The sequence below is a fragment of the Perissodus microlepis genome, chromosome 6, assembly GCF_051167445.1.
Source record: "Perissodus microlepis isolate ML-2025 ecotype Zambia chromosome 6, ASM5116744v1, whole genome shotgun sequence".
Taxonomy (NCBI): domain Eukaryota; kingdom Metazoa; phylum Chordata; class Actinopteri; order Cichliformes; family Cichlidae; genus Perissodus; species Perissodus microlepis.
This window is the reverse complement of record NC_140466.1, coordinates 8,117,341-8,130,583: the sequence shown is the minus strand read 5'-3', so window position 1 is coordinate 8,130,583 and position 13,243 is coordinate 8,117,341. Positions and strand designations below refer to the sequence as shown.

Sequence of the window (13,243 nt, the reverse complement as noted above, 5' to 3'; positions counted from 1 at the left end):
TCTCATTATTCAAACATGCACACAGTGAGTTCCTGAAAGATGCTCTTTATTTAAACATATATGTACAGGTAGTTTCAGCTTATTTTCTGCATATTTGTTCAATACTTTGACATTAGGACCTTCATAAATCCACTACAACTACAGAATGCTAAGTTATCAGAACAAAGGTAAAGTGACAGAGAGCAACACTTTGCTTGACATGAGTCACACTAAAGTCCTAAATACACTCAAACACACACCATCTATTGGAGGCATTTACAGCAGAGTTGCATTCATTTCCTGGAGTTTATCATTTTAAAAACGCAAGACTTAAGTTCAAAGGATGCATGTTGTTTCTCTGCAATATCCAGAATGATGATGAATGATGTCACACTACCACAGTGAACACTTCCTGGCAGCTGATGATGCAGATCTTAATATGGCCTCTGATGTGCTGATTTTGGGAGGAGGGTAAATGTGATGATGGAAGATCAAGTGTTGGCATATACAGGCAAAGTCATCATGAAAGGGGTTCCTGAAAACTATAAAGGTGAGTCATTAGGCTGGATGCTAGTTGGCACTCTCTATAAATTGTGTTGGAAAAAGTTTAGATGCATTTTTGTTCCAGTTTTATTCTACTACCATCTATAACATTTGATTTAGAGGACTCCCCAGAACACAAGATGTAAATGGATATTTTTTCTATCTCAAAACGAATTGTAAACTTTTCTCCCATCATATTTCCATTTAAATGTTGTTCTGATATATAAGAGTTTTCTTTTGATGATTCTCAGTGATCTCACTCCAGATTGGATAGAGAAAACTGTCCTTTTGAAAACTTCTAGAAACATAATTGGACCTCTCCTATAGGACGCACATTGCTAACTAGCACTGAGCCTAATATGAGCTCATTTTTAATCTGGTTTCCACTGATGCCGTTCTGCGTAGAGCCTTTGAGAACCAGCTGACATTTCCACAGGTTTGAGAATGAACCAGATGTTATGTAGCAAAGGTTGGAGTAATTTCAGTGGGGTGGGGGGGTACTGTGGACAGAATCTGCAGGTGAATAATCTCTGTATTTCTTGTATCTCCACCCTGATGTTAGTGGTTTCAACTTCCGGCTTGGCAACAGTATTGTATCAGATTTTTGGCACTGACTTCAGTCTCTGTCATACAGAACCAGTTCAACACAGGCACTGGCAGCACGTCAGTGGAAAAGAGGCAACTTAGTTTGTTCAGCATTGAGTCTTTGTTTAATTTGTAAATGCCTTAAGAATTAAACTGCTGTTTGATAATATTGCTCAGCACTTGTAGAAAAAAATCATCCACCTGGCTCCCTCTCCTCATTAGCATATATAAATCAGTTTGCATAAGTCCCTTAACAGGGAGCCATATTGTTTTTCAGAGCCACTTGTGTTTGTCCCACCTGGGGAAAATGATAAAATGTAGCAACTGAGAGATTCACTGGTTGGATTTTAAGCACTAAATGAAGAATGAATACCCGTCGTCAGACATCAGCTTTTCTCTTCCTGTCAGAGAACCCCAGCATTCAGTTCACTTTATGGGCATTGTGCTTGTAGCTCTGCAGATGAGATCCATCCTCATTGAACCTGTCATGATGGAATTAACCAATCTGAAAACTGACTGAATAAATAAATCAACACTTTCAACATAATTTTTATTTACAGTTCTCTTCACAGCTTCCTTTCCCTTTATTTCATGGTCTTGGTTAAAAGCTCCTTACTATAAAAGTTTCCCTTAAATACCGACCGGGGATCAGCTCCCAACCTCTTGCAAACTAAGCTACGAATCTGATACCTGAACAGTTTTGTGGTTGACTGTGACTCTCCGAGTAACAGGAAGTGATGTACGTCATGTCGTGTGATGTAAGTGCGGTGTCTGACACAGGGTCGGGGCCATAAGCAGGTTTGGGTCAGTTACATTACAGCACACTGGGTGGCTCCGCAGCAGTCCTTAATGATGGCCGCTCCTGACTTGGTGATGGATGGCTTGTTGGGAGGCGGCTCAGGGATTTGTCTCTTGGGCTTTGGAGGATCTTGTCGTAAAGGCAGAGGGGAAAAAAGAGACATAATCACATACAGTGCTCTTGTCTCTTTAAGATGGTGTGCATGAGTTATTTTTAACCTCTCACTCACTCTGTGTGACTTTGAGCTTCTGTTCCAGAGGCATCAGCTTCAGCCTGAGGAACTCCGCCATCTCTTTGTCCTCCTCCTTCTCCCTGAGGTACAAAACATCCACATCTTAGTCTGAATGAAATTCAGAAAATGTCTGCTTTTATCTGACTGAAGCAGCACTACTGGACTGACTGACTGACTGGACAGCATGGCTGCGCCACAGTTTTTGGTATTTTCAAGCTCTGCATTTTTCTTCTTAATCTCTATTAAAGTGAGCACACATGCTTTACAGTTCAAGACAATCCTCATCTTATAGTGGGCCTTGGTGAAGCCTACTGTCTGAAACAACCAGGGTTTTTTTTTTATTACTTTGAGCAACTACAGACTTATCTTTCATAAAAACAGGCTTTATCTCTGTTACCTTTCCCCTTCCTTTGTGCAGACTTTGATCTAACTGGCTGCCACGTGGTCAGTCAGAATCATATCAGGGTTATCCACTCTCACTGCCTACATACACTAGTGGAACATATTTACTTGTTTTGAAGCTTTGGAGTCAGTTCAGCTCCTTCCTGTCTTTATCCGAGTATGTATGAACACTTTCTGTCTCTTTCTATTCTATTTGTCACTTTCTCCTTCTTGCCTCTTTTTCCCACTCTGTCAAAATCGCTTCTTTCACTCTTTTGACGTCACTGTACTTGTCATGTTATCTTTCTGCTCACACTCTTCAGGTCAATCACTCTCCGCTCCTTCTGTCAATCTTCCTTTTCAGACCTACCAACGTTTAACCCTTCACCTCTCAATCATCACCTCATCCTCCTAGATGCCAAAGTTTCCATGACTTTACTACATCAACTCCACCAGTATCTGGACTCGCACTAGTCCAAAAGAAATCTGTCAAATACAGTCCAGACCCGATAAGCTGACAGCTAAGCTGAGAATATTTTGAGCGCCTCTTCCAGAACAGAGCTACGCTGCTAAACATGAATTACTGCTCAGTGAAATAATAATCCTTGGACTACAGTGGTCCTGAATTAACTATAATTAGTTTAGTAATAAAATGTAAGCTCTACTGAGCACATTTTATATATATCCAATATTTCTGTTTTCAAAGCAGTCATGAGGTCTTGTAACCTGCAAACTGCAATAAAATATGAAGATGAAGAAGGTAACAAATAATCCATTTTTTCTGTTAATTTCACTTTGAGGCGGAGGTCAGTTTTAAATATATTTAAAGACAAAAAGAGGCGAAAAAAGAAAACAGATTCTTGGCTGGAATACAGAAGCTAGAGAGGCATAATAAAAATGTTTTTCTGTCCTTCTCTGGTCTACATTCAGAGACGTTTTGGTCATCAGGATCAATAAATATGCTTTCATCCTTATTGAAGTACAAATTAAGATTATTATTAGGTTCTATATCTGCTCTGTCTTTCAGACACTTAATCATGTATCTCACTAAATTATATTAGGAAGGAGCTTGCTCTGCACCCTCGTCGGCTACCATTTAGTTTTGTACAGGACTTCAAACACTCAACAAAATGACATCTGCTGACCTAAATGAGAATTTTTGTTTCAATATGCTTCCTCTGAACAAATTTATAGGAAATATAGAAACATACACTCGCCAGCCACGTCATCACTGACACCTTAGTAGTAACATTATGGAACCTCTTTTGCCTTAACAACTGTTTTAATTCTTGTAGCACAACAAACAGCTTGTCAACATGATGCTCAGAGATTTTGGTCCATATTGACATGATGGCATCACACATCCATGATGCTATCACATCCCAGGGGTGTTTTTTTGGACTGAGATCGGGTGACTGCAGAGACAATTTGAGTAAAGTTCAGGAAATCACGGTAAGCAACAATACTCGGGTGACGTGGCATTTTAAACCATGCTTAATTAGTACTAATGGCCCCAAAGTATCATAAAAATATCCCTCACATCATTACATAACCAGCAGCAGCCCAACTGACAAACTGTAGCCTCAGATTCCTGCTCTTAGGTGACAGTAGTGGCACCTGGTGTGGTCTTCTGCTGCTGCAGCTCATCTGCTTCAAGGTTCAATATGTTGTATGTTCAGACATGTTCTTCAGCATAGTGTTGTAACAAGTTATTATTTGAATTACTTTCGCCTTCCTATGAGCCTAAAGCAGTCTGGCTATTGACCTCGGGCTTCAGCAAGGCATTTTGGATATCTTCTCAATAAACTCTAGAGATGTCTGTGGGGGAAAACTCCCAGTAGACCCAGTAGACTATAAAATTAAAGATTTATCTTTGCAGCTCTGTTACCTGAAATTAAAGAGAACACACGATTGGATGTAATCTAATGCTACATGTGGCATTGATTTTGATAGAAGATAATCACTTTTAAGACTCTTTGGTGGTGACTCAGTACCGTCACAAAAAATGATTATAATGACACCGAAATAACCCAGAACAATCTGAAGGCACAGTTTCAAAATTAATCTTTTGAGTCCCACAGACATTTGTTCACGCTGTGATTTAAACCCATTATCTTGCCTATCTGAAAGTTATCTCTGTGTCACACTCTGTGGGTTATCTGGGGGAGCAGACAATGCAGAGCCACAGTCATCAGTCAGCCTCCCTCCCACACACACAGCTAAACACTGCTGTGATGACGAAGTGACCCCTGTTCGCCGTCTTCAGTCAAGTTCACATTCGCGCTACACATTTACTCTAATGAGTCTCCTTCCTGCTGTTTCTCAACTCTTCTATGAGGATCAAATGAAGAAATAAACTGCCAGCGGTATCTGAGTAAACAGACAGTCAGCACACAGAGACGTCATCCCAGATATGAGCTGTGCTCAGAGCTTAGGAGGGCCGTACCTTAATCTCTCCACCTCGGCATCGTCGACCAGAAAATCCCTCTTCTGCACCAGTTTATGGATCTTCAGGATCAGTTCCTCTTCTCGCTGCCTGTGCGTCTTGGTTTTTTCTTTCTCTGGGGGGAAAACAAGGAAGAAAATAAGACGGACAGCAGCAACTCATCTGATGTCTACAGACCGACCCTACAGGAATGTCAGATTCTCTTTAACACTGAGTCACGTCACAAAACAGATCCTTAATTCTGACTCATGCATAATTTATAACAAATAAGGCACTCATTCAATTATGCAAATGTTTGTGAGCCTTCTTTTTGGTTTTGCTGGCTGAAGGATTAAGCATCTGCAAGCATCAGTATTGTCCTGCCTCAAAGAGCTAACCTTCACACTCCAAAGCACAGAATATACACTAACAGACCAAATCAGATGTATGTAAAAACAGAAAAGGTCACATCGACACATGGCTGCAGCGGTAGGCTGTCTGGCAATGCTGATATCTAGGCTATTTGAGAAAAAGCGGATGAAAAATGACTGTTAAAACCAGCTTTTCCTAACATAGAGCAGTGCAGCTACAGAGCGAAGCTCCCAGGGGGCAGGACAGCCTGAAGGATGCACGGGTTAGACACATAATCCAAAGTCAGAGGAGCAGGCGCAGGAGAGGTAGCTGGGTCTGTCACATGACTCCTTTTGTCCTGGAGTGGAGTAATGGGATACCAGAACCCCCTTAACAGCATACACAACACTTTTGGCACAAGGGAATGTCAGTGAGATTTTACAGGACAGTGCAGACTAGGTGGCAAGTGGACAAAATAAAAGGAACACTATGTTATAATGCGATCCTATTAATAATTTATGTGATAAGAAAGTAACATATCTTCTCTCCTATGAATTAAAGCTAGAAAAAAATAAAACACACCTCAACTCAAGACACTTCTGTTTTTCTCGCGCAGCCTTCTATGTTGATCAATGTTGGCAAAACTAGTTATATACACTACTCTTTATCTGATTTACGTTTGTGCTGTACTTCAATTACTTCTTCCAAAGGGGGCTATTTGACTGATTTGGTTTGTCTTGTTTCTTAGCCGCATTCCCGAAGAAGTAATTCTGTCAGAGGTGAGTCCGAGCCCATTAAAAGGGATTATTTTTTAAGTCTATCTGGATCTCAAAATTGAAGATTCCTTATAAATTTTCCACAAATACACAAGGAATTTAAATGAGAAAATTCTTTAAAAAAAAACACATCAAACTAGTCGAGAACCACATTCCCTTCAGGGATTTACTTCATTCAAGCTGCGGGGAAAATTTAGCCTTCACACAGGCTAAATTAGAACTACTCATGCTGGATGTGTTATTGTATTGTCAGGGTGTTTCTATTATTTCGTATATGCTGCTGGGTTGTCAAAGTGGTAAAATAAAATCCAGGAAGCGTTTGACAGGTCAGTCCTGATCCTCATGTGTGCATCCCTCCTGCACACACACACACTGACACACACTGACACATGATGTACATGCGCTCGGAGGAGGCGTGTTTTCCTGCTGTTGCCAGGTTCTCTCTATGCATAGCCTCATGTACGCATTTGGGTTGCTATGTGCGATGCAGCTGACGTCAGTCAGCCACTTCAGCACATTCTCGCTGCATTTCTGATACAGGCAACGCTGGAAGTGACTGTAGGCTAATATTTGATTCCGTTTTTGCACAATGAAAACATGCAGGCAGTAAATGAGTGTTTACTGAAATTCATTTTAGACTCTTTGCCTGGAAAACCTCCGTCAGCTTGTGTTTCCTTCAAAGTGATGATGCATGGATGTTTATGTGTTTGTGAGTGTGTGTGTGTGTGTGTGTATGCTTATCTCTCCCTCATAACTTCACTGTGTCCCTGGGACTTACAATCAATCCTGCGTCGTTTATTGTTACGACACGTCCTATAAATCAGTATGATACTTGCAGAGGCGATAGGCCTCCTGTGAGCTGCACTTTCTATCAAAAGATCTATTTTTGGTCAAGTCTAAACAGAGAGTGTGGACAGTTCTGCATGCAGAGGAACAACTGTGAGTTCTTTATCGCCTGATTTTGATGCAGAATTTCCATGAGTGACTGTTAATTGTACCTGGTACTGCGACAATTTGCCTTAGCTCCTGCTTTAAACTCATGATGTCTTTGCAGAGCTGAATGTCATCCATCCTGAAAAGATAAAAGGGAGAAATAAAAGTAAAGCGCTGGCTTCCATCAGATTACAGACAAACTGATATTATTAGCTGCTTCCACTTCCATTTCTGACATATTTATCTGATTGACATGACGTCAGGCAGACCAACACTGTATAATAAGGAATCCTGAAAAAAATAAATAATAATCTGATGTAGAGGAGCTGGATAATTAGTTTGAAGGATTTTCTAATCTAACAAGCGGAGCCTTTTTTTATATTAAGTCTTTATGAGGTGAAGAATTTAGCTTTCTGCAACTAATTTTCTGACTTTATCTCTAAAGCTGCCAATTTCCGAACCTGCCATTTTATCAGTTTTGCTACACAAAAACGATTGCCACAATTTCCTCGAGCACAACACACAGTACAACACAGAGTCTTCACATCACTTCGCTTGATATAAAAAGCCATTCAAAACACATTCAGTTAACAAACATTTTAAAAAGCGAGCCCACCAAAGCACTCTGAATGGTTTTTATTATTCAGAATAAATTACCCACATTCAATTCATTTCTGTCACTGAACTTATTAATTCATTAGCAAACAGTTTCAGTGTTAATCTCTAAATAATCACCATTAGCTGGATATTGTTGAATAAACTCCGCTCTTGTTCTTGTCATTAAGATTTCATAGCCTCGAGCTCACACATCAGGAGTGAGTGTGTTAAGTGTGTCGAGACGGAAAACACACAACGACAAAAAAAAATCAATCCTGCATGCTCTCTGTGCTTCCTGTAGCCCTCATGTCTCACCCTTGGGGCCTCGGCAATTTCCCTTTTTATTCCCTAAATCCCTGTCTGTGTGTGTGTGTGTGTGTGTGTGTGTGTGTGTGTGTGTGTGTGTGTGTGTGTGTGTGTGTGTGTGGGGAACAGATTTAATTCTCCTTGTGATAGATCAGGACGATGACTCATCCACAGCCTCCTGCCTCCTTCCTCCTCCTCCCTGCATGTATCCCAGTTGCTGTGTTTTACACCTCCCTCCTTCTCCTTTCTCCCCTCCTAGATCCCTCGCTCTGTATATCTCCCTCCTCTGCCTTGTGTTTTACTCTCTCATCGGTATTAGTAGATTCCAGCAACCTTTGACACGCCATCTGCTACTTGGTGTGTCTGTGCCTGCACGTGAGGACGGACAGCAGAGAGATAACAATAAGCAGCATGGTGACCTAATTAAGCCCTGCAAGTGGGCTTTTTATTACAGTGCAACACTGTGGGATTTTTTAAATCTTTATCAGCTTCATCTGATACTTCGACCATCACTGGGCAGATACTAAACATGCAGTTACCCCCCAAACTACACGGTTCATTGGTGAGAAATGTGGATATAGTTTTGCACAAAAATAAACAAAGCATTGTATTTCCATTTTTAGTTTTAAAACGATACACTGAGCGGGTATATAATGCTGTTAAAACTTCTTTTTCAGCAGTGGTCTATAATCCTTTAAGCTAGGAGGCCAGTGAGTCCATCAGTGATGACTCATTCAGCTGCTACATGCATGTCCAGCCTTCGGAATAATCAATGGATAAATCGACAGCTTCCCTAAATATTGAGCACCAAGCTTAATGTATGTGTGAAGGAAGTAACACGCATGCCTTTGTGTTGTATTAAGAGTATCAACTGTGTCTCGGTTAAAAAAAAAAAAACCTCAAAAAAAGGCGAACCTCTGGTCTCAGAAAAAACACAGACACTCACATGAAGCGCAGCTCTGACTCTCTGCGCACCAGGACTTCCCGCAGGCGTTGGATACGAGCCATCTCCACCTCGATCTCCTCTGGAGACATTGTGCTCTCTGCCATTGACACATCTGAGTGACCTGAGAGGAAGAGGGAGGGAAGACAAACAGAGGAAAAACAATGCAATAAAAGAAGACAGACCTACAAGACATTCTTGAACCATAGTTTTATTCACTCTGGACACTCCTTCACAGTTCAACCATGCCTGCTTGGTTTAAATTACAGAGAACAAGTACTACACATGGCTTACTTCCATTGGCCGCATCTAATTAAAGCTCTAAAATGTAAATTCCTCATTCTTTTGATTTGATGTCACATGTGCATTGGAAAGTTCACTCCTTTCGTTTCATCCTTGAAAACTTTCTCATACCGTCAGCTTCTTGGCAAACTCACTTCTCACCTCCTCTCGGTGTGACATGTCATATCACTGCACCCAAGGGCATGATATTTGGTGAGAAAGAGGTGTGGGTAATTGAGTTAGGTGAACTGAAGTTTAAAATCAAAGCAGTGCTTCAGCCATAAATTACAGATTTTTTTTCTGAAAGCTTCCAATCGCCCATAAGAAAGGAATTAACCAGGAATATATCACAAGTATTTTCCAAAGAGACAGAAAAAGTACTTTCAGCACGGACCGATGACCAGATGTGGCTTCTCGTTGATTTCTTCCCAAGCTGGAACTGACCTCACACTCCATCTCTGCCAGTAACATGCAGAAACATTGCAGCTACTATACAGACAAACCACTTATTGCACTCGTCAATGCACCGACCACAAAAATGCCGCAACACCTGATGAAGCGGCTCAGCATACGGACAACAGCATAAATCCAGCCAATATGGAAAACCTATCTATGTTCTGTGTGTGTGAAAGTGTTTAGCATGGTGGTGTGCTGATTTCCTCCTCAGAAGAGAAAGCCTGGTTCACCAAGGCTTTGACAAAGGGACCAATGAAGAACTTTACAAAGTTGCATTATGGGAAGTGTTGTACCTGGCTGAAGGGGAGCTCGGTGTAAAGTAAATAAAGATATTTTTTTTACTGCTAATTATGCAAAGCTACTCTAGTAGAATGGATTAATAAACATACTAAGCTGGAAATTACATAAAAGTATTGTTATGATAAAAATACTAATGCGTAAAAGTGTCTGAAAAGACAGTTATATAGTGTACCTTACTTGATCTTCTCATATAAATACTCACTTCTCCATATGGAAATTACAAGTATTCTAAGTGTCTGTCATTCCTTCTTCCCACTCAGGCTGTGAAGTGATGCCAGGACAACAGGACATAATGTCCAGTCTACAGATGCCACGTCACAATACACCTGATTAAACAGTTATTTGCGTCTATAACACACTCTGACGCATGATTTATTCAAAGTATGTACAGTAATATTAGGGGGTCGGGATCAGCCCTCCGTCCTCCTGCAGCAACACAAACTGCAGTGTGCGTTTGTGATACTTTTCATGGATGCTTGCTGAGGATGGAGCTGACTCACCACAGCAGACAGAAGTCTGCACAGGAGGGCACACTTTGTTTGTGCCTTGCTGATGTTGAATCACCATCTGACACGTCTGCTGACAAAAGACGCAGTTGCGAAAGTTTGTATCAGCGAGATACGAACTAAAGTTTTAAATGCGTTTCCTCTATCTCCTCTTCTTTTTTTTTTTTTTACTGTTTCTTGCTTCTTCCTCGCACGTTCCTCTGCCTCGCTTACAGCCACGTGTTCATCATCAATAACACCAAGCTGCATTAGGTCCTGACCAGACCATTAAAAGTGGCAAAGTGCCAGCTCAATAATGTCTTAACAGCTCTCTCTGAACCCAACAAGCCGCTAACACCTACTGAGCACTAAAAACACTATAAGTAATTAAATGCTAATATAATTAAAAGTGGCGCTTTCCTCAGAGACAGGTAAGGTTGACAACAAAATCCAGCCAATGTAAACCACACCTGAACTACCCCAGTTTCACTAAAACTAACTGGCTCATTGGTGTACTTCAGGATTACGACTTAATGAGGCTAAAACAACCCTGAGAGTCAGGATCGTGTGTACTGCAGCAGCCACATGGGGTTTAACAACAGGGAAATGTCAGTGCCTGTATGACATCGAATGCAGACACCCCCTGACACATGCTGCAGTCACACTGTACACACTGCTGCTGGACCACACCCCCCTCCAGTGGGAAAAGAAGAAGAAAAAAAACAGATGGTGGGCACAAAATAGAAAGTGCAAGGCAAACATGTGAGCTATTTGCCTAATAGATGGACACAAACCTGCAGGGAGCTGCCTTTGTTGTACCTCTGTGTTGTTTTCTGCCTGTATGTTTGTCTTTGTAGCAGAAAGAGAACGAGAGAGCGAGAGAGCAATGGCTGGATCTGTTTCTAAAAATATCCTCTGCATTTTCTTCTCAGACTTAATCTGGAAGTTTCTTCACACAATACTCCCCTGTGATGATGATGACTGGAATCAGGAGGGACACTTCTGAAGTCTACCTCAAAAAAAAAAAAGTCTACCTCTGAAGTCTCTTATATTTCTCTAGCTTCGTCATTCAGCTACGTCACTAAAACACTTTTTATCACACAAGAACGGGACAAAATAACAGAAACATCTAAGACGATGTAAACAAACTCTGTTTTTCCTGCTTTATGCCCATCCCGAAGCTTTGCGTTTGAATGATTTCATTTGATCATGACTGTGCATTAATATTGCCACAGGCACAAATCCAAATCAGCATTAAAACTAAACAACCATTTCATTTTATCATCTAACATGCGTGGTATTGACTAAAGATGAAATCCATTAGGTATGTGACATAAAAATAGATTAATCAATCATCTAACAACCATGAATGCCAAGCAAATATTTTATTGATTCTGGCTGTCCATGGGGAGGATTTTCCTCTTTTTTTCATCTTATCTGAAGAGGAGACAGAGCTCTGAGCTACTTCAGACACTACTTAATAAATGAGAGAGTGTGCATTTTATATGCAGCCTTAAATAGAACAAATAAGACAGGTTCGTGTGATGTTGAATTTAATGTCTTGTTTGGCGTTTTTGCAGCTTGTGCTCTATTATCACAACAACAAATTAGCCTTAATTTGTTGTTGTTATATTTATTATTGGTACTTGTGAGTCTCACCAACACAGCTACGCAAAATGAATCCCATAAATAATCACTGAAAGTGGGGAATAGAGTTAATAACAACATTTTTTAAAGCTGCCTCTTGAGCCCTTTCATATAGATATACGTACACTGGTTAGAGCAGAGGAGCAGGGTGATCACTCAGAGCTAGTGCTCCTGCTGCATCTTATCAGCTCACAATTAAATATCCACAAGTTTGCAAATGCGCTGCGTCCGAGACCTTTAGTGGTTAAAATTCATTAACAAAGGGCGCAATATGCTACCCACGGTTTGCACATAAGGGACGTAATACGCTTTTTAGTACCAAGGCAGCGCTATTGATCCCATCCCAAACCTTTTGTGAGTCACGCTTTAACCATTTAAACTCTAAGTGCTGACTGGGCATCCTGACAGCGAAGCACACACTGAAGAAAAGCTGAGACCACAGCTGCCCGTTTCCCGCCACACCTCCCGTTTTTGTCTTTATTACCTTTTATTTTATTGTTTTTCGTTGACGACGCTCACCTTTGTCCGTTGTCCACGCCGTTTCCGACACAGCTCCGTAGCTCCTGAGCGCGCGCTCGGTGTCCGATATAGATTTCTTCAGTTCCATGTCGGTGGAGTGCACGCGCGCCGAAACCGAGAAACGATGTCGTCCTTCTGCGTCTCGTCTCTGAGTCTGTGCGACCTTTGAGATAAGTCAAATTTCACCCGGTGACAAGGCTCCAGCGACCCGAGACGTTGAGCATCTTTATTCGAGGTTTCAAGTCCTTCGACGTGTGGATGGAGAGGATGTAGAGAGCATGCGCAGTGCGGCCAGGGATGTAAAGGCTGGGAGACACCCACTATCACCGAGAACGCATTGAGAGAAGAGGGAAAAATAAATTAAAAAATAAAACACACAACCTAATCTAAATATTTACCTATGTTTTATTTAGTAATTGAAATTTCATATATATATATAATTATATATACAAATTTATTTGTTTCTTCTTCCACTTATCCGTCTTTCGCAAATGCAGGCTCGCCACTAAATAGAAGTGCGCGCGCATACACACACACACACACACACACACACACACACACACACACATATATGTGTGTGTGTGTGTGTGTGTATGAACAACGCTGTCATTTTATTGAAATATTTTTATTATTCTGCTTTTTCAGCTATTTTGTTACTCGTTATGATGAACTTAGTGAACTGTTGTAATAAATCCGTTTCCCAA

The 13,243-nt window shown here is 41.0% G+C and overlaps 1 protein-coding gene across 1 annotated transcript; it reads right to left on the bottom strand.

The window, feature by feature from the left end:
* Positions 1-29: 29 nt before the first annotated feature.
* On the bottom strand, positions 30-12,840 carry bmerb1 (bMERB domain containing 1). Its single transcript, XM_084930495.1, has 6 exons — positions 12,540-12,840; positions 8,854-8,974; positions 7,070-7,143; positions 4,966-5,080; positions 2,136-2,218; positions 30-2,035 (listed from the first exon to the last, which is right to left on the bottom strand). The coding sequence occupies exons 1-6, from the start codon at positions 12,625-12,627 to the stop codon at positions 1,917-1,919; spliced, it is 600 nt and encodes a 199-aa protein (XP_084786621.1). The 5' UTR covers positions 12,628-12,840; the 3' UTR covers positions 30-1,916.
* Positions 12,841-13,243: the final 403 nt, after the last annotated feature.

Coding starts and splice junctions, on each gene's coding strand:
- bmerb1 (XM_084930495.1), bottom strand. CDS start 12,627: ATGGAACTGAAGAAATCTATATCGGACACCGAGCGCGCGCTCAGGAGC. Junction 7,144..8,853: donor GAGTCAGAGCTGCGCTTCAT/GTGAGTGTCTGT, acceptor TTATCTTTTCAG/GATGGATGACATTCAGCTCT. Junction 2,036..2,135: donor GAAGCTCAAAGTCACACAGA/GTGAGTGAGAGG, acceptor CTTTACGACAAG/ATCCTCCAAAGCCCAAGAGA.